Source organism: Mustelus asterias, chromosome 7, assembly GCF_964213995.1.
Source record: "Mustelus asterias chromosome 7, sMusAst1.hap1.1, whole genome shotgun sequence".
In the NCBI taxonomy this organism is placed as follows: domain Eukaryota; kingdom Metazoa; phylum Chordata; class Chondrichthyes; order Carcharhiniformes; family Triakidae; genus Mustelus; species Mustelus asterias.
This window is the reverse complement of record NC_135807.1, coordinates 110,071,255-110,096,825: the sequence shown is the minus strand read 5'-3', so window position 1 is coordinate 110,096,825 and position 25,571 is coordinate 110,071,255. Positions and strand designations below refer to the sequence as shown.

Genomic DNA, 25,571 nt, shown 5'->3' with positions numbered 1-25,571 from the left:
AGGCAGCATGATATCAGTACGGCGTGATGCACAACTGGTCTCTTGAAGTTTACTCCCAGCAAGCAGTACTCTGAGGGGAACCCGGAGGTGAGTGCAAAGCTTGGGAGACAAGGGTTGGAATAAGCAAATGTGAGGGTGTGCCAGGATTATGCCAGGGATGCAACTTTGTTGCCACTTGGAGGTTAACAGTTTAATGAAGGAGTGCCATGGGATGCCAAGGGGATGCCAGTTGGTGCACCTGGGTGAAGAATATTTATAGAGTCATAGAGGTTTACAGCATGGAAACAGGCCCTTCAGCCCATGCCACCCTTTTTTTAACCACTAAGCTAGTCCCAATTGCCCACATTTGGCCCATATCCCTTTATACCCATCTTATCCATGTAACTGTCTAAATGCCTTTTAAAAGACAAAATTGTACCCACCTCTACTACTACTTCTGGCAGCTTGTTCCAGACACTCACCACCTTCTGTGTGAAAAAATTGCCCCTCTGGACCCTTTTGCATCTCTCCCCTCTCACCTTAAACCTATGCCCTCTAGTTTGAGACTCCCCTACCTTTGGGAAAAGATATTGACTATCTCGCTGATCTATGCCCCTCATTATTTTATAGACCTCTATAAGCTTCCCACGCTCCAGAGAAAAAAGTCCCAGTTTATCCAGCTTCTCCTTATAGCTCAAACCATCGAGTCCCGGTAGCATCCGAGTAAATCTTTTCTGCACTCTTTCTAGTTTAATAATACCCTTTCTACAATCGGGTGACCAAAACTGTACACAGTATTCCAAGTGTGGCCTTACCAATGTATTGTGCAGCTTCAACAAGATGTCCCAACTCCTATATTCAATGTTCTGACCAATGAAACCAAGCGTGCTGAATGCCTTCTTCACCACCCTGTCCACCTGTGATTCCACTTTCAAGGAGCTGTGAACCTGTACCCCTCGATCTCCTTGTTCTATAACTCTCCCCAACGCCTTATCATTAACTGAGTAAGTCCTGCCCTGGTTCGATCAACCAAAATGCATCACCTCACATTTAACTAAATTAAACTCCATCTGCCGTTCGTCAGCCCACTGGCCCAATTGATCAAGATCCTGTTGCGATCCTAGATGACCTTCTTCACTGTCCACTATGCCACCAATCTTGGTGTCATCTGCAAACTTACTAACAATACCTCCTAAATTCTCATCCAAATCATTAATATAAATGACAAATAACAGTGGGCCCAGCACCGATCCCCGAGGCACACCGCTGGTCACAGGCCTCCATTTTGAAAAACAACCCTCTACAGCCACCCTCTGGCTTCTGTTGGAGAACAGATTTTCATTCCATCTGACGAAGGGGCAGCGCTCCAAAAGCTTATGGTATTTGCTACCAAATAAACCTGTTGGACTTTAACCTGGTGTTGTGAGACTTCTTACTGTGCTTACCCCAGTCCAACGCCGGCATCTCCACATTCTGTCATCAAGCCAATTTTGTATCCATTTGGCTACCTCACTCTGGATCCCGTGAGATTTAACCTTATGCAACAACCTACCATGCAGTACCTTGTCAAAGGCCTTGCTAAAGTCCATGTAGACAACATCAACTGCACTGCCCTCATCTACTTTCTTGGTTACCCCTTCAGAAAACTCAATCAAATTTGTGAGACATGATTTTTCACTCACAAAGCCATGCTGACTGTTCCTAATCAGTCCTTGCGTCTCTAAATGTCTATGTGGAGTTTGCACATTCTCCTCGTGTCTGCGTGAGTTTCCTCCGGGTGCTCCGGTTTCCTCCCACAGTCCAAAGATGTGTGGGTTAGGTTGATTGGCCATGCTAAAAATTGCCCTTAGTGTCCTGAGATGCGTAGGTTAGAGGGATTAGTGGGTAAATATGTAGGGATATGGGGGTGGGGCCTGGGTGGGATTGTGGTCGGTGCAGATTCGATGGGCCGAATGGCCTCTTTCTGCACTGTAGGGTTTCTATGATTTCTATGATGATAAATGCCTGTAGATCCAGTCTCTCAGAATACCTTCTCACAACTTACCCACTACAGGTGTGAGGCTCACTGGCCTGCAGTTCCCAGGCTTTTCCCTGCAGCCCTTTTTAAACAAAGGCACAACATTTGCCACCCTCCAGTCTTTAGGCACCTCACCTGTGGCTGTCAATGATTCAAATATCTCTGCTAGGGGACCCACAATTTCCTCTCTAGCCTCCCACAATGCCCTGAGGAACACTTTATCAGGTCCCGGAGATTTATCTACCTTGATGCACTTTAAGACTTCCAGCATGGCCTACTCTGTTATATGTACACAGGGGCGGCACGGTAGCACAGTGGTTAGCACTGCTGCTTCACAGCTCCAGGGTCCAGGGTTCAATTCCCGGCTCGGGTCACTGTCTGTGTGGAGTTTGCACATTCTCCTCGTGTCTGCGTGGGTTTCCTCCGGGTGCTCCGGTTTCCTCCCACAGTCCAAAGATGTGCGGGTTAGGTTGATTGGCCAGGTTAAAAATTGCCCCTTAGTGTCCTGAGATGCGTAGGTTAGAGGGATTAGCAGGTAAATATGTGGGGGTAGGGCCTGGGTGGGATTGTGGTCGGTGCGGACTCGATGGGCCGAATGGCCTCCTTCTGCACTGTAGGGTTTCTATGATTTCTTACACTCCTCAAGACAACACTATTTATTTCCCCAAGTTCCCTAACATCCATGCTTTTCCCAACAGTAAATACTGATGAGAAATATTCATTTAGGATCTCACCCCTGTCTTGTGGATCCACACATAGATGACTTATTGATCCTTAAGAGACCCTACTCTCTCCTTAGTTACTCTTTTGCCCTTTATGTATATGTCGAAGCTCTTTGGATTCTCCTTTGCCTTATCTGCCAAAACAATCCCGTGTCCCCTTTTTGCCCTTCTGATTTCTCTCTGAACTCTATTCCTACACCCTCTATACTCTTCAAGGGATCCACTTGATCCCAGCTGCCTATGCATATCATGTGCCTCCTTCTTCCTCTTGACCAGGGCCTCAATATCCTGAGTCATCTCGGGTTCCCTACTTCTACCAGCCTTGCCCTTCACTCTCAGAGCAATGTGCTTACCCTGAACCCTGGTTAACACACTTTTGAAAGCCTCCCACTTACCAGGCATCCCTTTGCATGCCAACAGACTCCCCCAATTACCTTCTGAAAGTTCCTGTCTGATGTCATCAAAATTGGCCTTGCCCCAATTTAGAGTTTTAACTTTTGGGCCAGATCTATCATTCTCCATAGCTTTCTTAAAACTAATGGAATTATGGTCACTGGTCCCAAAGTGATCCCTCACTTTGATCCCTAACACTCTGTCACCTGTCCTTCTTTATTTCCCAAGAGGAGGTCAAGTTTTGCCCCCTCTCGGGCATCCACATACTGAATGAGAAATTCCTCCTGAATACACACAACAAATTTCTCTCCATCCAAGCCTCTAATACTATGGCTGGCCCAGTCAATGTTGGGAAAGTTAAAATCCCCTACTATTACCACCCTATTTTTCTTGGAGCTATCTGTAATCTCCTTATATACTTGCTCCTCAATTTCCCGCTGACTATTTGGGAGCCTATAGAACAACCCTATCAAAGTGATTTCCCCCTTCCTATTTCTCAGTTCTACCCATATAGACTCAGTGGGTGAACCCTCGGATATATCCCCTCTCAGTACTGTCGTGATGTTTTCCCTAATCAAAAGTGCAACTCCCCCTCCTCTCTTACCTCCTGTTCTATCTTTCCTATGGCATCTGTACCCTGGAACATTGAGCTGCAAGTCCTGTCCCTCCCTTAGCCATGTTTCAGTAATTGCTATAATATCCCAGTCCCATGTACCCATCCATGCCCTGAGTTCATCTGTCTTGCCTGTCAGGCCTCTTGCATTGAAATAAATGCAGTTTAATCTGCTCTTTGTCTTACTTTTGCCTGATCTGTCTAATACTAGGATTGCTGACACTGCTTTTACTATTTAATGTGCTCTCTTTAACTTCTGTGCTGTCCTCAACCTTCTCTTCTGTCCCCTTACTGCTTTGGGTCCCACCCCCCTGCCAAACTAGTTTAAACCCTCCCATGTGATTTCCTGGTGTGTTCGCTGTGCGCTAGGGCAGACTTCACATTTAGCCATGTTATACTGCATCTGCCATGTGTTTTTCTGCTTACTCAACTTGTCTAAATCATCCTGAAGCCTCCTTGCATCCTCCTTGTAATTTACAATGCCGCCCGGTTTTGTGTCATCAACAAACTTGGAAATGTTCCATTTGATTTCCTCATCAAGGTCATTTATGTATGTCATGAACAGCTGGGGCCCAAGCACTGATCCCTGCAGTACCCCACTAGTCACTGCCTATCACTCAGAAAAAGACCCATTTATTCCCTCTTTTTGTTTCCCATCTGTTACCCAATTCTTGATTCATATCAATACTTAACCCCATGTCGCATGTACTTTGACTTTGCCCACTGATCTCTTATGAGTGTCCCTGTTAAAAGCCTACTGAAAGTCCAAATACCCTCAACCACTGGTTTTCCCTTACCTATTCTACTAGTTACATCCTCAAAAAACTTCAGTAGATTTGTCAAGCATGATTTGCCTTTCATAAATCCATGCTGGCTTTGTCTAATCCCGTTAATGCTTTCCAAATGTTCCTTATCGTATCTTTTATAATAGACTCTAGCATCTTCCCCACTACTGATGTCAGACTAACTGTCTACAATTTTCCTTTTTTTCTCTCCCTCCATTTATAAATAATAGGGTTACACTTGCCACCCCCAATCTATAGGAACTGCTCCAGAGTCTTTAGAATTTTGGAAAATGACTACCAATGCATCCAATATTTTGCGGGCCACTTCCTTTAATACTCTGGCATGTAGATTATCAGGCCCTGATGATTTCTCAGCCTTTAACCACATTAATTTCCCCAGCACTGTTTTCATATCAAAACTGATTTCCTTCAATTCCACCTTCTCATTAGATCCTCAGTTCCCTTAAAATGCTGGGAGGTTATTTGTGCCCTTTTTTGTGAAGATAGAACCAAAGTATCTGTTCAATTATTTGAACTGAATAAATAGCAATGCAACAAATCTGCTCTGAGATGAACCATTTTAGACAGTGGGCAAGGACCAGTGTTCTAAATGATTAACTGCTCTTTTTTGAGCCCCCTTCACCACATTATTTTCAATAAAAAGCACAATTAAAAGAGGTTTGCATTTCTACAATTTGCTGCTTGAAATTCCGATTTTAATAATAATGAACATATCAATTATTCAGAACATATTGTTAGGGGTTTGGACCCAAACCCCAAGGTGTATTATGGAGCCAGGCTAGGCTCCAACAATTTTTTATTTTGGCATAAATGTGAGGATAGGATGCTTCACTCCAGGAGTAATTCTACTGAAAATTATAGATCTTTCAGCAAAACAAGCTTTATTCATTACACAGTTTAAATATAACTCCAAAAAAGGCAGCAATTTAACTTTTAATAGTCGAACAACAGTTAAAAAATGAAAGGAAACAACTCTAATTTCTAACTTATCACTATTTCAGTTTCAAATAAGCAACACTTCTCTTTGACTCAAATGCCAATTTAAATACAGTGAGCAAACCCAGGCATACTTGCTATAAATTGCAGATTTCAGTCTTTAAACAACCCAAGCCATAAATTGAACAGAAAACTTTTCTCTCTCTGCTACATATCAATCTCCTTCCATTACCATATTATCCTGCATACCTAATCAAAAAGCCAGCATCCATTTATTTCATCAAAAAACCCCAGGGGACCTTTTCTTCTATAAGCAAAAATACATTAGCTCTCTCCTAAATAAACAGTACATGGCTAAAATGAGTAATTATCCTGCTTTCTCAGCATCAGAGATGCATTTTTTCAAACACACTGAGTGCCTGCAGAAAAAAAACCTGAACTTTAAAACAATCCCCTTAAACTTAAAATATATCAATTGCATAGTATCATCACAATATCCTTGTCTGTGTACACTTGGACTAAGCTGTAATACACTGTATACTGATTGGACCCCCAGTAGTAAATGCTTGTCTGGTAAAATGAATGGAAACAGAAAATTACAACCAATATCAGTGGAACTTGCAGTAATTATAAATCAACAAAGTATGATGCTCTGCACAGGGGAACTGTGACCTTGTAAACAGGAAAGCAACTTGAATCAATCATATTGCAGATTCCTTACTGAGACAAAAAGTCCCACTATCTCTGATTAAGCATCAGACTAGTGCCTCCAACCAGAGGGATTGTTCATGGGACAAGTACAGGTTAGATCATAGAATCATTGAATCTATGGCATGGAGACAGGCCTTTCGGCCCAAACTGGTCCATGCCGTCCAAAATGCCCACCTAAGCTAACCCCATTTGCCTGTATTTAGGCCATATTCCTCTAAACCTTTCCTATCCATGTATCTGTCCAAATGCCTTTTAAATGTTGTCAATGTCCCTGCCTCAACCACTTCCTCCGGCAACTCATTCCACATACGTACCACCCTCTGTGTAAAAAGGTTGTCCCTCAGGTTCCCATTAATTCTTTCCCCTCTTGACTTAAACCTATGCACTCTAGTTCTCAAATCCTCAGCCCTGGGAAAAAGATTGAGTGCATTCATCCTATCCATGCCTCTCATGATCTTATACTCCTCTATAAGAGCACCCCTCAATCTCATACGCTCCAAAAGAAAAGGTCCTAGCCTGTCCAATCTCTCCCTATAACTCAGTCCCTTGAGTCCTAGCAACATCCTTGTAAATCTCTTCTGCACTCTCTCCAATTTAATAACATCTTTTCTATAGCAAGGTGTCCAAAACTGAACACAATACTCCGGTGTGACCTCACCAATGTCCTGCACAACTGCAACAGAACTTCTCAACTTCTATACTCAATGCCCTGAATGATGAAGGCCAGCATGCCAAAAGCCTTTTTCACTGCCCTATCTACCTGTGACTCCACCTTTAGAGAACCATGCACCTGAACTCCAAAGTCCCTCCATTCCACGATACCCCTGAGGTCCTACCATTCACCGTAAAAGTGCTACCTTGATCTGACTTTTCAAAATGCAACACCTCACACTTATCTGTATTCAATTCCATTTGCCATTTCTTGGCCCATTTCCCTAGCTGATCAAGATCCTGCTGCAATTTTTGATACCCTTCCTCACTGTCTATAATACCATCTATTTTAGTGTCATCTGCAAATTTAACTTACTGATCATGCCTTGTACATTCTCATCCAAATTGTTGATGTTGATAACAAACAGCAATGGTCCCAGCACTGACCCCTGAGGCACACCACTAGTCACAAGCCTCCAGTCTGACAAGCATCCTTCCACCATTACCCTCTACTTCCTACCATCAAGCCAATTGTATATACAATTTGCCAGCTCTCCCTGGATTCCATGTGATCTAACCTTCCAGGGCAGCCTTCTGCACACTTTGTTCTACCACTCATCTTAGTGTCAACTGTGAACTTTGACACACTACACTTGGTCTCCAACCCAAATCATCTATGTAAATTGTAAACAATTGCGGTCCCAACACTGAACGCTGAGGCACACCACTAGTCACTGATTGCCAAACAAAAAAAACACCCATTTATCCCCCTCTTTGCTTTCTATTAGTTAACCAATCCTCTATCCATGCTAATCCATTACCCATAATGCCGTGCACCTTTATCTGATGCAGCAGCCTTTTGTGTGACAACTTGTTGAATGCAAAGAACAAAGAAAATTACAGCACAGAATGAGGCCCTTTGGCCCTCCAATCCTCACCGACCATGCTGCCCGACTGAACTAAAACCCCTACCCTTCCGGGGACCATATCCCTCTATTCCCCTCCTATTCATGTATTTGTCAAGACATCCCTTAAAAGTCACGATCGTATCTGCTTCCACTACTTCCCCCGACAGTGAGTTCCAGGCACTCACCACTCTCTGTGTAAGAAACCTGCCTCGTACATCTCCCTTAAACCTTGCCCCTCAGACCTTCAACCTATGTGCCCTAATAATGGACTCTTCAACCCTGGCAAAAAGCTTCTGACTATCCAGTATATCCATGCCTCTCATAATCTTGTAGACTTCTATCAGGTCGCCCCTCAACCTCCATCATTCCAGTGTGAACAAACCAAGTTTCTCCAACCTCTCCCCATAGCTAATGCCCTCCATACCAGGCAACATCCTGGTAAATCTTTTCTGTACCCTCTCCAAAGCCTCCACATCGTTCTGGTAATGTGGCAACCAGAATTGAACACTATATTCCAAGTGCGGCCTAACTAAGGTTCGATAAAGCTCCAACATGACTTGCCAATTTTTAAATTCAATGCCCCAGCCGATGAAGGCAAGCATGCCGTATGCCTCATTTGACTACCTTCTCCACCTGCGTTGCCACTTTCAGTGACCTGTGTACCTGTACACAGTACCTGTACATCATGGCTACCTGTACACCCAGATCCCTCTGCCGATCAATATTCTTAAGAGTTCTGCATTTACTGTATATTTCCCATCTTTATTAGACCTTCCAAAATGCATTACCTCACATTAAACAGATGGATTAAATTCCATCTGCCATCTCTCTGCCCCCAGTCTCCAACCGATCTATATTCCTGATATACCCTCTGATGGTCCTCAGCGCATTCTGCAATTCCACCAACCTTTGTGTCATCCACAAACTTACTAATCAAACCAGTTACATTTTCCTCCAGATCATTTATATATATTACAAACATCAAAGGTCCCAGCACTGATCCCTGAGGAATGCCACTTGATGTGGAGATGCCGGCATTGGACTGGGGTAAACACAGTAAGAAGTCTAACAACACCAGGTTAAAGTCCAACAGGTTTATTTGGTAGCAAAAGCCACGAGCTTTCAGAACAGTTGTCACAGCCCTTCATTCGGAAATGCACCCCTCCACTGCTACCCTCTGTCTTCTATGACTGAGCCAATTCTGTATCCATCTTGCCAGTTCACCTCTGATCTTGTGCAACTTCACCTTCTGTACCAGTTTGCCATGAGGGATCTTGTCAAAGGCCTTACTGAAGTCCATGTAGACAACATCCATTGCCCTACTCTCATCATGCCTTCTGGAAATCCAGATAAACCACATCTACTGGTTCCCTGTTCTCCACCGTGCTCGTAATGTCCTCAAAGAACTCCAGTGAAATAGTTAAACATGCCCTGCCCTTTCATGAACCCATGCTGCGTCTGCCTAATGGGACAATTTCTATCCAGATGTCTCGCTATTTCTTCCTTGATGACAGATTCAAGCATTTTTCCCACTACAGAAGTTAAGCTAACTGGCCAATAGTTACCCGGCTTTTGTCTACCTCTTTTTTTAAACAGTTGCGTCACATTTGCTGTTTTCTAATCTGTTGGAACCGGCCCAGAGTCCAGTGAACTTTGGTAAATTACCACGAGTACATTTGCTATTTTCCCCACCATCTCTTTTAGTACCCTGGGGTACATTTTATCAGGGCCAGGAGACTTGTCTACCTTGTAGCCCCATTAGCTTGCCCAACGCTATCTCTTTCATGATAATGATTGTTTCTAGGTCCCCACCAGCCATAGCCCGCTTGTCATCAATTTTTGGCATGTTATTTGTGTCTTCCACTGTGAAGACTGACACAAAATACCTGTTCAATACCTCGGCCATTTCCTCATTTCCCATTATTAAATCTCTGTTCTTATCCTCTAAAGGACCAATATTTACCTTCGCTACTCATTTTCGTTTTATATGTTTGTTGAAACTTTTGCTATCTGTTTTTATATTTTGAGCTAGTTTACTCTCATAATCTATCTTGCTTTTCTTTCTAGCTTTTTTCGTGGCTTTCTGTTGATTTTTAAAGATTTCCCAATTCTCTAGTTTCCACTAATGTTTACCACTTTGTATGCGATTTCTTTCAATTTGATACCCTACCTTATTTCCTGAAATATGTATGGCTGATTATCCCTTTTCCTACCGTCCTTTTCACTGATATACGCCTTTGTTGTGAAAAATCATGTTGAAAGTCCTCCACTGTTCTTCAATTGTCCCACCATAAAGTATTTGCTCCCAGTCTACCTTACCCAGCTCTTTCCTCGTCCCATTGTAGTCTCATTTGTTTAAGCACAAGACACTGGTATTGGATTTCACCTTCTCACCTTCTATCTGTATTTTAAATTCAACCATACTGTGACCGCTCCTTCCAAGAGGATCCCTAACTATGAGATCATTAATTATTCCTGTCTCATTACACAGGATGTGGAGATGCCGGCGTTGGACTGGGGTAAACACAGTAAGAAGTCTCACAACACCAAGTTAAAGTCCAACAGGTTTATTTGGTAGCAAAAGCCACTAGCTTTCGGAGCGCTCGCTGCTCCTTCGTCAGGTGAGTGGGATACTCACTCACCTGACGAAGGAGCAGCGAGCGCCCCGAAAGCTAGTGGCTTTTGCTACCAAATAAAGCTGTTGGACTTTAACCTGATGTTGTGAGACTTCTTACTGTCATTACACAGGACCAGATCTAGGATAGCTTGCTCCCTTTTAGGTTCCATTACAAATAGGAGAACTGAGCAACTGAAAAGCTGATGCAGGAGAAAGGGCATCAGATTTCTGAGGCGATGGGACCTGTAGAAGCCAGATGATCTACAACTGTACGAGACAGGATGGATATCCTGACAGGGTGATTTGCTAATGCTGTTGGGGGGGATAAACTAGATTGGCAGGGAGGGTGGGCATCTGAGGACAAATTCAGAGCAGGGAATGGGAGATGGAAAATTAGCGAGTGACAGAAGAAGCACAGGTAAAAAAGTGCACAGAAGAAACTATCGTAAATACATTCTATGAACTCCTCCTCAAGGCTGCCTTGACCGACCTGTTTTGATCAATCGACATGTAGATTAAAATCCCCCATGATAATTGCCGTATCATTTTTACATGCATCAGTTATTTCTTTGTTTATTGCTCGCCTCACCTTGATGTTATTATTTGGTGGCCTACAGACTGCGCCTATCAGTGACTTTTTCTCCTTGCTATTTCTAATTTCCACCCAAATGGATTCAACCTTGTTCTCCATAGAACCTATATCATCTCTCACTACCACCTGGATGTCATCCTTGAATATCAGAGCTACACCACTTCCCTTACCTTCCTGTCTGTAGAATCAAAATCCCTACAGTGCAGAAGGAGGCCGTTTGGCCCATCGAATCCGCACCGACAATAATCCTACCCAGGCCCTATTCTCGTAACCCCACATATTTACCCTGCTAATCCTCCTGACACTAGGGAGATTACTTGGGGGACTACTGTCCTTCCAAATAGTCTAATATGTTACTTTACTCTGTTTGCTTCTGGATAACTAGCGGAGTCTAAATTTCACAATACCACCTTTTTCTTTCTGGGAAATGAATACTCTGTACCCGTAAATCTTGCTTTTGAATATCTCCCATTTTTTTCTCTTCCAGTAGTTATATTAGGTCCACTTTTGCCAGTTCATCTCTCAGATTTATAAAATTTCTTTCCCCAATTCAGACATTTTACTCCTATTCTATCTTTATCCTTTTCCATAATGTTGCTAAATTTAATTGTGTTATGATCGCTATCTCCAAAATGCTCCCCCACTGTCACTTCATCCACTTGCCCAGTTTCATTTCCTAAGACTAAATCTAGAATTTCTCTCCTTCTCATTAGTATTGTTACATGCTAACTAAGAAAGTTCTCTTGTGCAGAATCGATGGGCCGAAGGATCTTTTCTGCACTGTATGACCATAAGACCATAAGACAATAAGACATAGGAGCAGAATTAGGCCACTCGGCCCATCGAGTCTGCTCTGCCATTCAATCATGGCTGATTTTTTTTTCATCCCCATTCTCCTGCTTTTTCCCCATAACCCCTGATCCCCCTTATCAATCAAGAACCTATCTATCTCTGTCTTAAAGACACTCAATGACCTGGCCTCCACAGCCTTCTGCGGCAAAGAGTTCCACAGATTCATCACTCTCTGGCTGAAGACATTCGTCCTCATCTCTAGTTTTAAAGGATCGTCCCTTTAGCCTGAGGTTGTGCCCTCTGGTTCCAGTTTTTTCTACTCGTGGAAACATCCTCTCCATGTCCATTCTATCCAGGCCTCGCAATATCCTGTAAGTTTCAATAAGATCCCCCTTCATCCTTCTAAACTCCAACGAATACAGACCCAGAGTCCTCAACCTTTCCTCATACAACAAGCTCTTCATTCCAGGGATCATTCGTGTGAACCTCTTCTGGACCCTTTCCAAGGCCAGCACATCCTTCCTTAGACATGGGGTCCAAAACTGTTCACAATACTCCAAATGGGGTCTGACAACCTCAGAAGTACATTCCTGCTCTTGTATTGTAGCCCTCTCAACATGAATGCTAACATTGCATTTGCCTTCCTAACTGCCGACTGAACCATCTTGAACAAGGACTCCCAAGTCCCTTTGTGTTTCTGATTTCCTAAGCATTTTCCCATTTAGAAAATAGTTTATGCCTCCATTCCTCTTTCCAAAGTGCATAACCTCACACTTTTCCACATTGTATTCCATCTGTCATTCCTTTGCCCACTCTCCTAACCTGTTCAAGTCCTTCTGCAGCCCCCCTGTTTCCTCAATACTACCTGTCACTCTGCATGGCTCTGCTCTATGAATGCAGCTCAAGAACTTAATGCCCTTTGTCCCTTTTTCACTGTTAGTAGGGTAGTTGAAGTCTCCAACTATTACTGTCCTGTTGTTTTTGCACTCAGAAACTTGCCTATGTATTTGCTCTTCAACTCTCTTCCGCTTATTGGGGATCTATAGCACACTCCTAGTTGTGTGCAGTCCCTTTTTTATTTCTGAGCTCACCCCACATTTGATGTTTAAATTTCTCATCCCTCCTCATAGCTGTAATTGATTTTTTAACTCATCATGCTATAACTGCCAGCCCCCACCTTTGTTTATTATTTTCCCTATCCTGCCTGAAAACGCCATCACTAGGGATGTTGAGTTGCCATTTTTGCCTCTCCTTTAAGCCAAATTTAAGTTATAGCGATGATGTCATGCTGCCATGTGTATATCTGTGTCTTCAGTTCACCAGCTTTATTTGCTATACTCCTTTCATTTACATAAATACCTTATGACACTGAAAAATTCTTGTGCTGTACGCTTTTTTACTTATGCTTCTTCTGTCACTCGCTAATTTTCCATTTCCCATTCCCTGCTCTGAATTTGTCCTCAGATGCCCACCCTCCCTGCCAATCTAGTTTATCCCCCCAACAGCATTAGCAAATCACCCTGTAAGGATATCCATCCTGTCTGGTACAGGTGTAGATCATCCAGCTTATACAGGTCCCACCGCCTCAAAAATCTGACGCCCTTTCTCCTGCACTAGCTTTCCAGCCACATTTTCAATCACTCAGTTCTTCCATTGCTATGCTCATTAGCGCATGGGACTGAGAACAATCCTGAGATTTCCTTTCAAGGTCCCACTTTTCAATCTCCTTCCTTGATCCCTTAAATCTGCTTTCAGGACCACATCCCTGTTCCTACCTAAGTCATTGGTACCATTTGGCTGATCACCCTCCCACAGAAGAATGTCCTGCAGTTGCTCCATGACTTCCTTGACACTGGCATGAAGAAGGCAATATGCCATCCTGGAGTCATGTCTACCGTCACAGAAAGGTCTGTCAGCCCCCCTAACTCACAAATCCCTGTCACTCCTGTTCTTCTTTTCTTTTTCCTCCCCTCCTGTACAGCAGAGCTCCGACTGCACTCCTCTAGGAATCAACGCCCTCAGCAGTATCGAAAACAGAAAAAGGAATCTCCGAGGACACCTGCCTTACGTGCCTAGTTCTCTTGGACTGTCTGGTGGTCATCCATTACTTTTCTGCCTCTTGGCTCCTTAGCTGCGGTATGACTATCTTTCTGAATGTGCTATTCACGTAGTTCACAGCGTTGCAGAAGCACCACAGTGACTCCAGCTACCACTTGAGCTCCAAAAACCCAGAACACCAGTTTCTGCAGCTGGTGACAATTCCTGCACATGTGGTCAGCTGGGACACTGGCACAATGCAATACTTCCGACATATTACATGACACAGATTCCAAACCAAGCTGCCCAGCCATGGCTTCAACATACTTCCCTTATGTTAACTTTATTTTGTTTTGATTTACTTATGCTACTTTGTTTTACCTCGTCTTGACTTAACTTTACTTCCCTCTCCCTTGTGTTTCTTACTTAAATAGCTATTCTGTTTAAAAATAATGCATTTCTCTTATTTTCAATACTTAAAAATATTCACTTGCGCAGCTTTTCAACTCAGTTTCCTGGTCGCTGAGAAAGATAGAAAAAGAAAAGAGCAAAAAGGATCTCCCTCGCCTCATCACTGAACTCACTTACTCACCAAACCCACAGTAATTACACTCTGTACCAGCTGCATTCTGTGTCACGGCACTTAACCTTTCTAATTTGTACTATTGAGATTCAGAGAGCAGTTGAGGCTAGGTCATTGAATATGTTCAAGGCTGAGTTCGACAGATGTTTTGATCTACAAAGGAGTCAAGGTGATAGGGGATTGGTGTAGACAGCAAAAACCCTCTTCATTACGGGAAAGTGGAGTTAAGGCGACAATCAGATCAGCCAAGATCTTATTGAATGGTGAAGCAGGTTCAAAGGGCCTAAAGTCCTACTCCTGCTCCTATTTCTTAAGTTCTTACAAATTTCACATGGAGATGGTTAGATTCTCTCTTGTTGGAAATGATTATTGCCTGGCACTCTGTGTAATGCAAATGTTATTGCCTCTTGCCAATCCAAGCCCGAATATTGTCCAGGTTTTGCTATTTACAGGCACACACTGCTTCAGTATCTAGAAAGTTGCAAATGCCATTGAGCATGATCGCAGAATTATTACAACACAGAAAGAGCCCATTCAACCCATTATGTCTATGCCAGTTCTCTGCAACTTAGTCTTACTATCCTGCATTTTTAAATCTTCAAATAATTATCTAATTCTCTTTTGAAAGCCATGACATAATCTGCCCCCATCACATTTTAAGGCACTTGCTAAGAAAATAAAGTTCCTCCTGCCACCATTTTTCTTTTGTCAATCACTTTTAATCAATGCTCTCTCGTTCTCAATCATTTTGCCAATGGGAACAGTTCATTCCTGTCTACTCTGTTCGGTCCCCTATTAATTATAAACACTTCTATGAAAGCTTCACTTAATTTTCTCTTCTCCAAAAAGAACAGACACTTTAAACATTTACTCCTTCCATCACTGCTCACAGTGGAAGTAATATATATCATATACAAGGCGCACTGCAGCAACTCACCAAGGTTCCTTTGACAGCATCTTTGAAACCCATGACCTTAACCACCTAGAAGGAAAAGGGCAGCATAAAAAATCAGCACCTGCAAGTTTCACTTCAAGTCACAAACCATCCTGACTTGCAACTATAGCACTGTTTCTTCACTGTCACTGGGTCAAAATCCTGCAATTCCCTTCCAAATACCAGTGTGAGTGTACCAACGTCACATGAACTTCAGTAGTTCAAGAAGGCAACCCACCACCATCTTCTCAAGGGCAATTCGGAATATATAACAAACACTGGTCTAACGACTGATGCCTAGAAAGAATAAAAATGTTCACCAGCATCTCCAACCTATCCATATGACGGAAGTTCCTCAACCTAAGAATCATTCTCATTAATCTTTTCTGCACCCTTTATAAAGCCTTCACATACTTCTTAAAATGTGCTGCCAGCACTAGATGTAATACTCCAGATAAGGTTGAAGTCGCATGGTATATCATATAGTTTTACCATAACTTCCTTGCTTTTATATTCTCTGCCACTATTTGTAAAACTCAGAATCCTGAGTGCACTATTAACACATTTCTCAACCTGCCTTGCCACCTTTACTGATTTGTGTATATGTCCCAGGGCCACCCACTCCTGCACACCCTTAGAAATTGCACCCTTTATTTTATATCGCTTCTCTTCATTCTTCCTACTAAATTAACAACTTCACACTTCTAACACTATGCAATCATCATTGCACATCCTCACCCTGACCTTATGTTTGAGGGAGGTCACTGATGAGACATCTGAAGATAAATGGCCTAAAATACTATACTGAGGAACTCCTGCAGGCCCCTGGGGCTGCAATGGTTGGCCCCCAACAACCACAGCCATCTCTTTTGTGTTGGATATGATTCCAACCATGGAGAGTTTACCTAAATTTCCATTGACTTCAATGTTGTTAAGGCTTTTTGCTGCTACACTCAGTCAAATGTTGCCTTGATATCAAGGGTTATCACTCTCACCTCATCTTTGGAATTCAGGGGCATTGTCCATGTTTGGATTAAAGCTGCAATGAGATCTGGAGTGAACTGACACTGGCAGAACCCAAACTGAGTTTTGATAAGTCAGTTAATGTTGAGTAACTACTACTTCATAGGCAAACAATATATTCCATCATTTTATTTGTGGCTGAGAGTAGAATGAGTACATAGAACATAGAACATAGAAAGCCACAGCACAAACAGGCCCTTCGGCCCACAAGTTGCGCCGATCACATCCCCACCTCTAGGCCTATCTATAGCCCTCAATCCCATTAAATCCCATGTACTCATCCAGAAGTCTCTTAAAAGACCCCAACGAGTTTGCCTCCACCACCACCGACGTCAGCCGATTCCACTCACCCACCACCCTCTGAGTGAAAAACTTACCCCTGACATCCCCCCTGTACCTACCCCCCAGCACCTTAAACCTGTGTCCTCTCGTAGCAACCATTTCAGCCCTTGGAAATAGCCTCTGAGAGTCCACCCTATCCAGACCCCTCAACATCTTGTAAACCTCTATCAGGTCACCTCTCATCCTTCGTCTCTCCAGGGAGAAGAGACCAAGCTCCCTCAACCTATCCTCATAAGGCATGCCCCCCAATCCAGGCAACATCCTTGTAAATCTCCTCTGCACCCTTTCAATGGCTTCAACATCTTTCCTGTAATGAGGTGACCAGAACTGCGCGCAGTACTCCAAGTGGGGTCTAACCAGGGTCCTATAAAGCTGCAGCATTATCTCCCGACTCCTAAACTCAATCCCTCGATTAATGAAGGCTAGTACGCCATACGCCTTCTTGACCGCATCCTCCACCTGCGAGGCCGATTTAAGAGTCCTATGGACCCGGACCCCAAGGTCCCTCTGATCCTCTACACTGCTAAGAATGGTACCCTTCATTTTATACTGCTGCTCCATCCCATTGGATCTGCCAAAATGGATCACCACACACTTATCCGGGTTGAAGTCCATCTGCCACTTCTCCGCCCAGTCCTGCATTCTATCTATGTCTCGCTGCAACTTCTGACATCCCTCCAAACTATCCACAACACCACCTACCTTGGTGTCGTCAGCAAACTTACCAACCCATCCCTCCACTTCCTCATCCAGGTCATTTATGAAAATGACAAACAGCAAGGGTCCCAGAACAGATCCCTGGGGCACTGGTGATAATTGTAGGTGATAATTGGCTGGATTGGAATCCGCCTGGTTTTGTTCACTGAAAATATCTGCAACTTTCTACATTGTCAGCTAAATGCCAGTGTTGTGGCTGTCCCGGAACAGTCTTACTGGAGGCCTAGCTAGTTCTAGAGCAAAAGTGTTCAGTACTATGGCCGGGATGTTGTTAGTGTCCATTGTCATTGCTTTATCCAGTGTTTTATCCATTGGTTTATCCAGTATTTTTTTTATTTGTGGGATGTGGGCATTGCCAGCCAACATTTATTGTCCATTCTTAGAAAAAGAACCCTTTTGCCCTTCAGAAGGTAGTGGCCTTCCTGACCTGCTACAGCCATGTGATGTAGATACACCCACAGTGCTTTTAGGGAGAGAGTTACAGGACTTTCATCCAGCAGCAGTGAAGGAACAGCAATATATTCCCAAGTCAGGATAGTGAATAGCTTGGAGAGGAATTTCCAGGTTGCAGTGTTCCCATGCATCTGCTGCCCATGCCCTAGGTGGTAATGGTCATAGGCTTAGAAGGTGCTGTCTAGGGAACCTTGGTAGGTTCCTGCAGTGTGTCTTGTAGATGGGACATACTGCTGCCACTGTACGCAGGTGGTGTAGGAAGTGAATGTTCGTGGACCAGTCAAGTGGACAGCTTTGTCCTGGATGGTGTCAAGCTTCTTGAGTGTTGTTGGAGCTGCCCATCCAGGCAAGTGGAAAGTATTCTCTAGCTGTTTCTTGATATTATATTGAAATAATCATCTAATGTCCTCTTCAATGCTTCGATTGAACCTGCCTCCACCACGCTTCAGGGCAGCATATTCCAGATCCAAACTATTTGCTGTGTGAAAAAGTTCTTTCTCACATCACATATGTCTCTTTTACAAATAACTTAAAATTAACTGTAGACTTGCTTCTGAAATGATAGTGACCTCAAGAGGAGACCAAGATAGATCATCCACTCCACACCTCTGGCAGAAGATTGTTATAAATGCTTTAACCGTGTCTTTTGAAGTGATGTGCATCATCTTCCAGTTAGCTGTTTAATTCTGCACCCTCGTTCATGATTGGGTGTGGCAGGAATGCAGAACTTTGATCCGAGCTGTTCGTTTTGGATCACTTAACTCCAACTATAGCATGCTGCTGTCACTATTCAGCATGCATACAGTCCTTTATTTGGCTTCAGCAAATTGGCATTGCATTTTTAGATGTGCTGCTGATGCTCCTGGCACGCTCTCCCACATTCCTCATTGAACCAGATTGGTCCCCTGACTTGATAGTCAGAGGAGAGTGAGGGACTTGCTGGGCCGTGAAGTTAAATTGTGGGTGAACATAATTCTGCTGCTGTGATGGCCAACAGTCATTTGTTATTCACATCATGAATTGGCAGATTGGTTTGAAATCTATCCCATTTAGCATGAAAAAGGTTGTCCTCAATTCAAAGATTTTTTTTTCTGCGCTGGTCATTCCTACCAATACCATCGCAAGTAGATTTATTTGGGCCAGGTGCATTGTAGATTGGTGAGGGTGATGTCAAGATGATTTTTCCCTCTTGTTGGTGTTCTCACTATCTTCTGCAGCCTAGCATATATGTCCTTCAAGACTTGGTCAAATTGATCAGTAGCAGTGCTACTGAGCCATTCTCAGTGATGAACATTTCAGTCTCCCACAGAGACAATGTTTTGTGCCCTTGCCACTCTCAGTGCTTCTTTCAATTGGTGTTCAACATGGAGGAGTACTGATTCATCAGTTGAGGGTCTGGGCAGTGATTGGAAATCAGCAGGTTTCCTTGCCTGTGTTTGATCTTAAACCATGTGACTTCATAAACCCTATACATGAAAAAATATTTCCTAACCTCCTCTTTATATTCAGTCTACCCTCTACAATGTTCTTTTACCACAGAGGAATAGCGGTACTGCTGATAAGATGGGCATTAAAGGCACTAAAAAACTGGCGATATAGTTTGAATCAGTAGTGTTTACAACTATGATAACATGCCTGGATATTTTACATTGCCTATTACTATACATCTGAGCACAATTTGACAAGTTTAATATACTTACAGTACAGAGTTTTCAGAAATGGATCAGTTGAAACTTTTTGATCAAATGAGAGGAAATTTGATCACATCTTTAAACCAAAGTCTCAGGACTCTCAGAGAAAAGAACAAAACAATGGTGGCCTGAGGGAGTGATAATGTCTTGCCAAAGGCGCCTGTTGTAAAACAAATCACTGAGCTGCTAAATCGGCTGTATCAATGCTCTATCAGTGTCTGTGTTCCAAACAAATCAGAAGACAAGAAGGCAAAGATTCGGGTCAATAAGCTTAGGCGATTTACACATACAACTCCTCGAGCAAGGTAGAAACAAAGTCATATCGGCTTTTTTCAGCTTTGTGCACCAAGCTTCTGTCAGTCCAAAGAGAACTCCAAATGTCAATATAATATGTTCTGTAGCTAAGATAATTTAAAGGAGCTCAAATTCATAATCCTCACAAAAAAGGTACCACTGGCTTTGGAGATTTTGATATTAAACGACACAAAGGCAGAGTGATCAAGGCACAGGCACTGAGTATTGATGCTTCTAGAGGGATTCAGACATTGGCATGGGATCTATCATTACAGCTGCTTAAGAAAGACAGAATATTGACTGAAAAGGTTTGAAGGGCAGACAAAACCTGGTGCCTGATTAGAAAATGTATGACATGAGCCATCGAAAGCTATCAGATGAAGCACTTAGAGCAAGGAATTAAGGCAAACTAGAAAAAGTGTCATGAAGAAAAGCTTCATTACACTAACAAATGTAAAAAAAATTCTTCACTGTTATCAGGTGATTTTTATTACTCATGCCAAGAAAATGAAGAGAGTAAATTAGATTCCAGCAACTATTAAGAGTCGTAACCTTTTCAGTGTCATGACTGAAAAGAAATAACTCTTCAGGTATGTGAACCCAGGAAATACTTGTCTTTAATAAAAGTATAATACTGCAGATGCTGGAAGTCTGAAATAAAATAAAAACAGAAAATGCTGGAAAAACTCAGCAGGTCTGGCAACATTTGTGCAGAGAGAAATAGAGTTAATGTTTTGAATCCGTACAACTTGTCTTTACTGAATTAGACGGAGATCATGCAACATTGTCACAGAGGCCACTAAGTTCGAAGCAAAGATACGACCCAAAAATAGGCATGTTTGACTATTAGCATATTGGCAATAGATAGGATATACCTCAGAAGTAATACTTGTGGATCAAGAATCTATATTGCAGCTGTATCAGATGAATGCCTGAAACTGATGGCATGACAAACTTTTCCACAAGTATTATACTGGAGTTTGTTCTTATCAGTCTTTGTTTATTATCAATTGCACATCTTGCAGGAATACTTTACTCATTATTGTAAGGCAATAGGAAGTTGGAGGGGTTGGGATTAAGAGATGCAAAGTACAAAACACAATCCTAACTGACTGCACGGACACCTATTGCCTTTTATACCATGGTTAATGGAACTCAGTCCTCCTAAAGAGAGGCACAACGACTAACTGACATAATGGAACCGATTTTACCACTGCTTTGCACCTATTTTCAGGCGTGAAAACTTGGTAAAGTCGGGCATGAGTGAGTAGCGCGATCCGCGCCCGCCTTCGCGCCAGTTCCCCCTTTACAAAGCCTGAAAATGGCTACGATCAGGACCGCACCCAAAACAGGTGCGACAGCCATTTAAATGCATTTGTATGCATCTAAATTGATTTAATGGGCTGCACGCCCGACCTTACCAGCACTTCCACCTTTACCACTGCATTCGCCCATCCAGAATCGGCACGAAAAATACATGCTCCACAAAAGTCTGATTCGGGCGCTCCAGTTAGTGAGGAGGTAGGTGCCTAGCATCCGGCAGCTCTCTGCTTGAGATCAGTGGTGGTGGGGGAGGTCAGTGAGGGGGAAGGGGGGTCCGCTGCCATTCTGCCTGAGATCAGTGAGGGGGGAAGGGGAGGTCCGCTGCCACTCTGCCTGAGATCAGTGAGGTGAATGAGGGGGAAAGGGGGGGTCCGCTGCCACTCTGCCTGTGAGCAGTGAGGGAGGAAGAGGGATCCGCTACCACTCTGTCTGAGATTGGTGGGGAGAAAGGGGGAGGAGTCTGTGATCGGTCTGGGTGGCGGGCGGGTGGGAGGAGATAAGGGGGTCAGTAATGTTGTGGGGGTACGGCAATGTCTGTGGGGGCCAGGGGGGGACATTATCTGGCCTGGGAGGGAGGTCATGATGTGGAGATGCCGGCGTTGGACTGGGGTCAACACAGTAAGAGTTTTAACAACACCAGGTTAAAGTCCAACAGGTTTATTGGTCGCAAATACCATTAGCTTTCGGAGCGCTGCTCCTTCGTCAACAGGGGAGCAGCATTCTATCTTTTTTTTCTGCGCATGCACAGTTGGAGGCGCCAATCGGAGCTGCAAGATTTTGGGTGTGCTAAGCCCCGCCCACAGGCTTGTGCAGCGCGATTCGGAATCGCTGATATTTTTGCAGGCAGAGTGTGTATGGGGGCACCCGAGAACAGGTCTAAAAGTCAGATCTGAAACACTCCCAGTTTCAAGTCCGCCCAGCATTTAGAATCAAAATGGTACAATAGGGCCCAATGTACATAAAACATAGAACATTACAGCGCAGTACAGGCCCTTCGGCCCTTGATGTTGCGCCGACCAGTGAAACCAATCTAAAGCCCATCTAACCTACACTATTCCAATATAATCCAAATGTTCCAGATGTTTCATTTGGAAATATCAAACACCAGTAGGAAAAACTAGAACCAGAGGGCACAACTTCCGGCTAAAGGGACGGTACATAAAAACAGAAATGAGGAGGAATTTCTTCAGCCAGAGAATGGTGAATCTGTGGAATTCTTTGCCACAGAAGGCTGTGGAGGCCAGGTCATTGAATGTCTTTAAGACAGAGGTTCTTGATTAATAAGGGGATCAAGGGTTATGGGGAAAAGGCAAGAGAATGGGGATGAGAAAAATATCAGCCATGATTGAATGGCTCGACTCGATGGGCAGAGTGGCATAAATTCTGCTCCGATGACTTATGGTCTAAACAGAACTCATACAGGCCAAGTACGCATGAGAGAAGATTTGATACATGTTGAAAAACAACATAAGCAAACCCAGTCAATCCTCCTATCATATTAGTCCCTAAGCAAAAATGATTCCAAAAGGCTCTGTATTGACTATAGAAAAGTTGACGCTGTTGGACTTCTAAAGAGCATTTAGATTTGAAAATTAGTTAGATTTGAAAATTAGCCAGATTTGAAATTTAGTGCTGCTGTATGAACTTCCCAAAGTTCTAGGAATGGCATGTAAAGAAATAGTCTTCCATAACAAGGGAGTTCTGTATCAATTCAATCACACGAAATGACCAGGAATAATATCCATATGATAGAAAAATGAATTCACTCCTGTTACCTTTACCGCAGTAATATTCTGCTTCTTCACAACTGAGATGTTCTGAGCCAAAGTCTGCTGAGAAGTTTTCATCAAGGGTGTAGTCTCCTCGGCTAATTATATCATTTTCTTCGGACAGACATTCTTCCTCATCATCCTCAGCTGTGCCTTCGAGTGGTCCTGCTAGTACAGAATGAGGTGTCTCCATTATACAATTTGCATAGGTCACAGCTTCAACTACATTCTTATTATGAGTTTTCTGGGGTTTTTTTGTTCGCAAAAAAACTCAATAATATAAGTTCACAACATTCAGCACATCTAATGACATTACAAAGCAAATTTCAGCATTTCTACAGGTAGCATATGTAAGGCAGCCGTCAAGACCATTAGGAACTACCTTTAAAATCTGTGTTTTTTTGTGCCATGAATTGTATTTTTTTGCATCATAACAAGATCTGAAACTGGTTAGGATGCAGATTGTTCTTTGGATTTATTTATTGTTCAGTTGTATGATCAAGCTACCATAGACACTATTTTCATAACACAATGTACAAGTGAAAAGCTGCAGCTCACTATTAAAAGTAGAGGTTACATATGATAACCTGAAAAGGAGGGAAGACACAGTGAAAACTTCAAAGATGGTGTTGGATTGTAAATTAATCATGAATAAGTTAAAGTGAAAATATTTCATTCTTGTACTTGCTGTTTACTGGTTTCTTGTAGAGTTACAACTTGATGCTTCGTACACCAAGCCAATGACACCTGCAGTGTCTCAGCCATATTCGTCAGATGGATGGTGGCCATATACCTAAAGAGCTTCTGTACAGTGAACTGGCCATTAGGTCACAACCTGCTGGATATTTGCAAATGAAAGTTGTGGACATTGACACAGACAACTGGAAGAAACTGCCAATGGCCTGGATTTCTATTCAGAAGAGCATTGCAAGAGGTAAAGAGAAATGGAAAACTCAGCTGGCTGACAGGTGGACTCAGAGAAAAAAAAGAGACCAGAGGTCCACAAATGTGCAGGGTAAATGAATTGGACATGCTAAAGTGTCCCAAGATGTGTAGGTTAGGGTGATTAGTGGGTTATATATACAGGGTTATGGGGATAGGGAAAAAGGGTGGGCCTGGGTAAGATGCCCCTTCAGAAAGTCGGTGCAAACCTGATGATTCTATGAACCATGCGCCTTCTCAGCCTATTGCTCCATCTACAATAAGTGCAGCAAAGCCAGATTATGGCCGGAATATTACCGCCCACCACGGAATCAGAGTGGGTGAGGGGCGGTTCATGGAAAGGTCAGTTGACCTTGGGCAGGATTTTGCGGTTTCAGGATGAGTGAGGCCATAAAGTCCGAGTGTATTGTTTAATACAGGGTTGATCACCAAAGATCAAACCATCAAGTCACAAGACGGAAGGCTGCAATGACTCGGGTGAGGATGGAATGCGACGAATGTGACAAATATGTCATTATTTTCAATATTTTGGGGGTTTATTGTGCTATTCTGTGAAGCAGGCTTGTGCGTTGTGTGTGTGTATGTGTGTAAAACTACGTTGATTACGTGGGGGACTGATTGTCTACAAGCTTCAGGGCATCAAAAAAGTGGAACGACATGTGTTTGAAGTAAATATGGTCACATTGAATTTTCTATAAGTAAGCAAGCATTCGCCAGAAATTTGAATTAGAAGATAAATATTGCTTTTAGTTGTTAAATTTCAACGCGCAGTAAAAGGGTTTCCAACTTACAAAGGTTTCCTAAGTAAGCAAAGCAAAGTTTCTACATTTCATTTGACTCAAACGTGGAGGCAATAGGGAGAATATGAAAGATTTTTATATTCTGGGAATGTTAAGTTTCAAAGAGGGGCGAAGAACAATGGAATCAAGTTGAAATAGCGAAAGTATTTAAGATGTTGATAACTTATGAGATATGGCCATGTGAGATTTCATAGAGTGCCACTATGTGCTGGGAATAGAGCTGTGAAGAGACAAAGTGAAATCAGCCACTCATTTAAGCCAAAAAAGATTTGATGCTGTAAAAAGCAGTCTACTGCTGATGTTTTGAAGCTCCACAACAATGTAGAGGAAAAGAGTCAGATATTATGTGGTAGATCTCACTAAAGTGACAGTAGCTTTGCCTTGGGAGTAGTATTGCTGGATATTTATAGCTTTAATTCTATCAGGGAATGAGAGTCTAACCAATTTATTTGTGAGTTTAGCCAAGTAGGATGTATTTCTGGGTGAATGTTCTGTAAGGCTAATTTTAACCATGTGAATGTAATCTTGTGTATTTAAGTTTTCCTTTCTTTTGTTAATAAATGTTTTAATTTAGTGTTTAGTGTGAGTGGAATTTGTGACTTCCGAATTCAGTAAACTAATCTTCACGTGGTCAAAACACAAAAAAAATAAGAGTTGCGACACATAAGCCAAATTTCCCTTTGGAAGTTGGTTTGCACGGCAATTAACATCTGCTGGATTATAACAACTGCTATAGGACTGAAGCAGCTGAGTTTTCAATTACTAATTACTCAGATGTTTAATGTTAGAGATCAGCCCTGTGGTTCTACTTTGAATAATTTCTACAACATGTGCTCAATGGTCAGTGCTGAATGTGGTATTTAAGTTATTATTTACATATATCTGAAAACACAACATCGCATTCACATTACCTATTGATAACACCC

The 25,571-nt window shown here is 42.8% G+C and overlaps 1 protein-coding gene across 1 annotated transcript in view; it reads right to left on the bottom strand.

The window, feature by feature from the left end:
• zfpm2a (zinc finger protein, FOG family member 2a) overlaps positions 1–25,571 on the bottom strand; it is a 978,760-nt gene that overhangs the window by 637,916 nt on the left and 315,273 nt on the right. Inside the window, exon 2 of the mRNA XM_078217130.1 lies at positions 22,910–23,071. Coding sequence (XP_078073256.1) covers positions 22,910–23,071 — 162 coding nt within the window. The remainder of the gene's footprint in view (positions 1–22,909; positions 23,072–25,571) is intronic.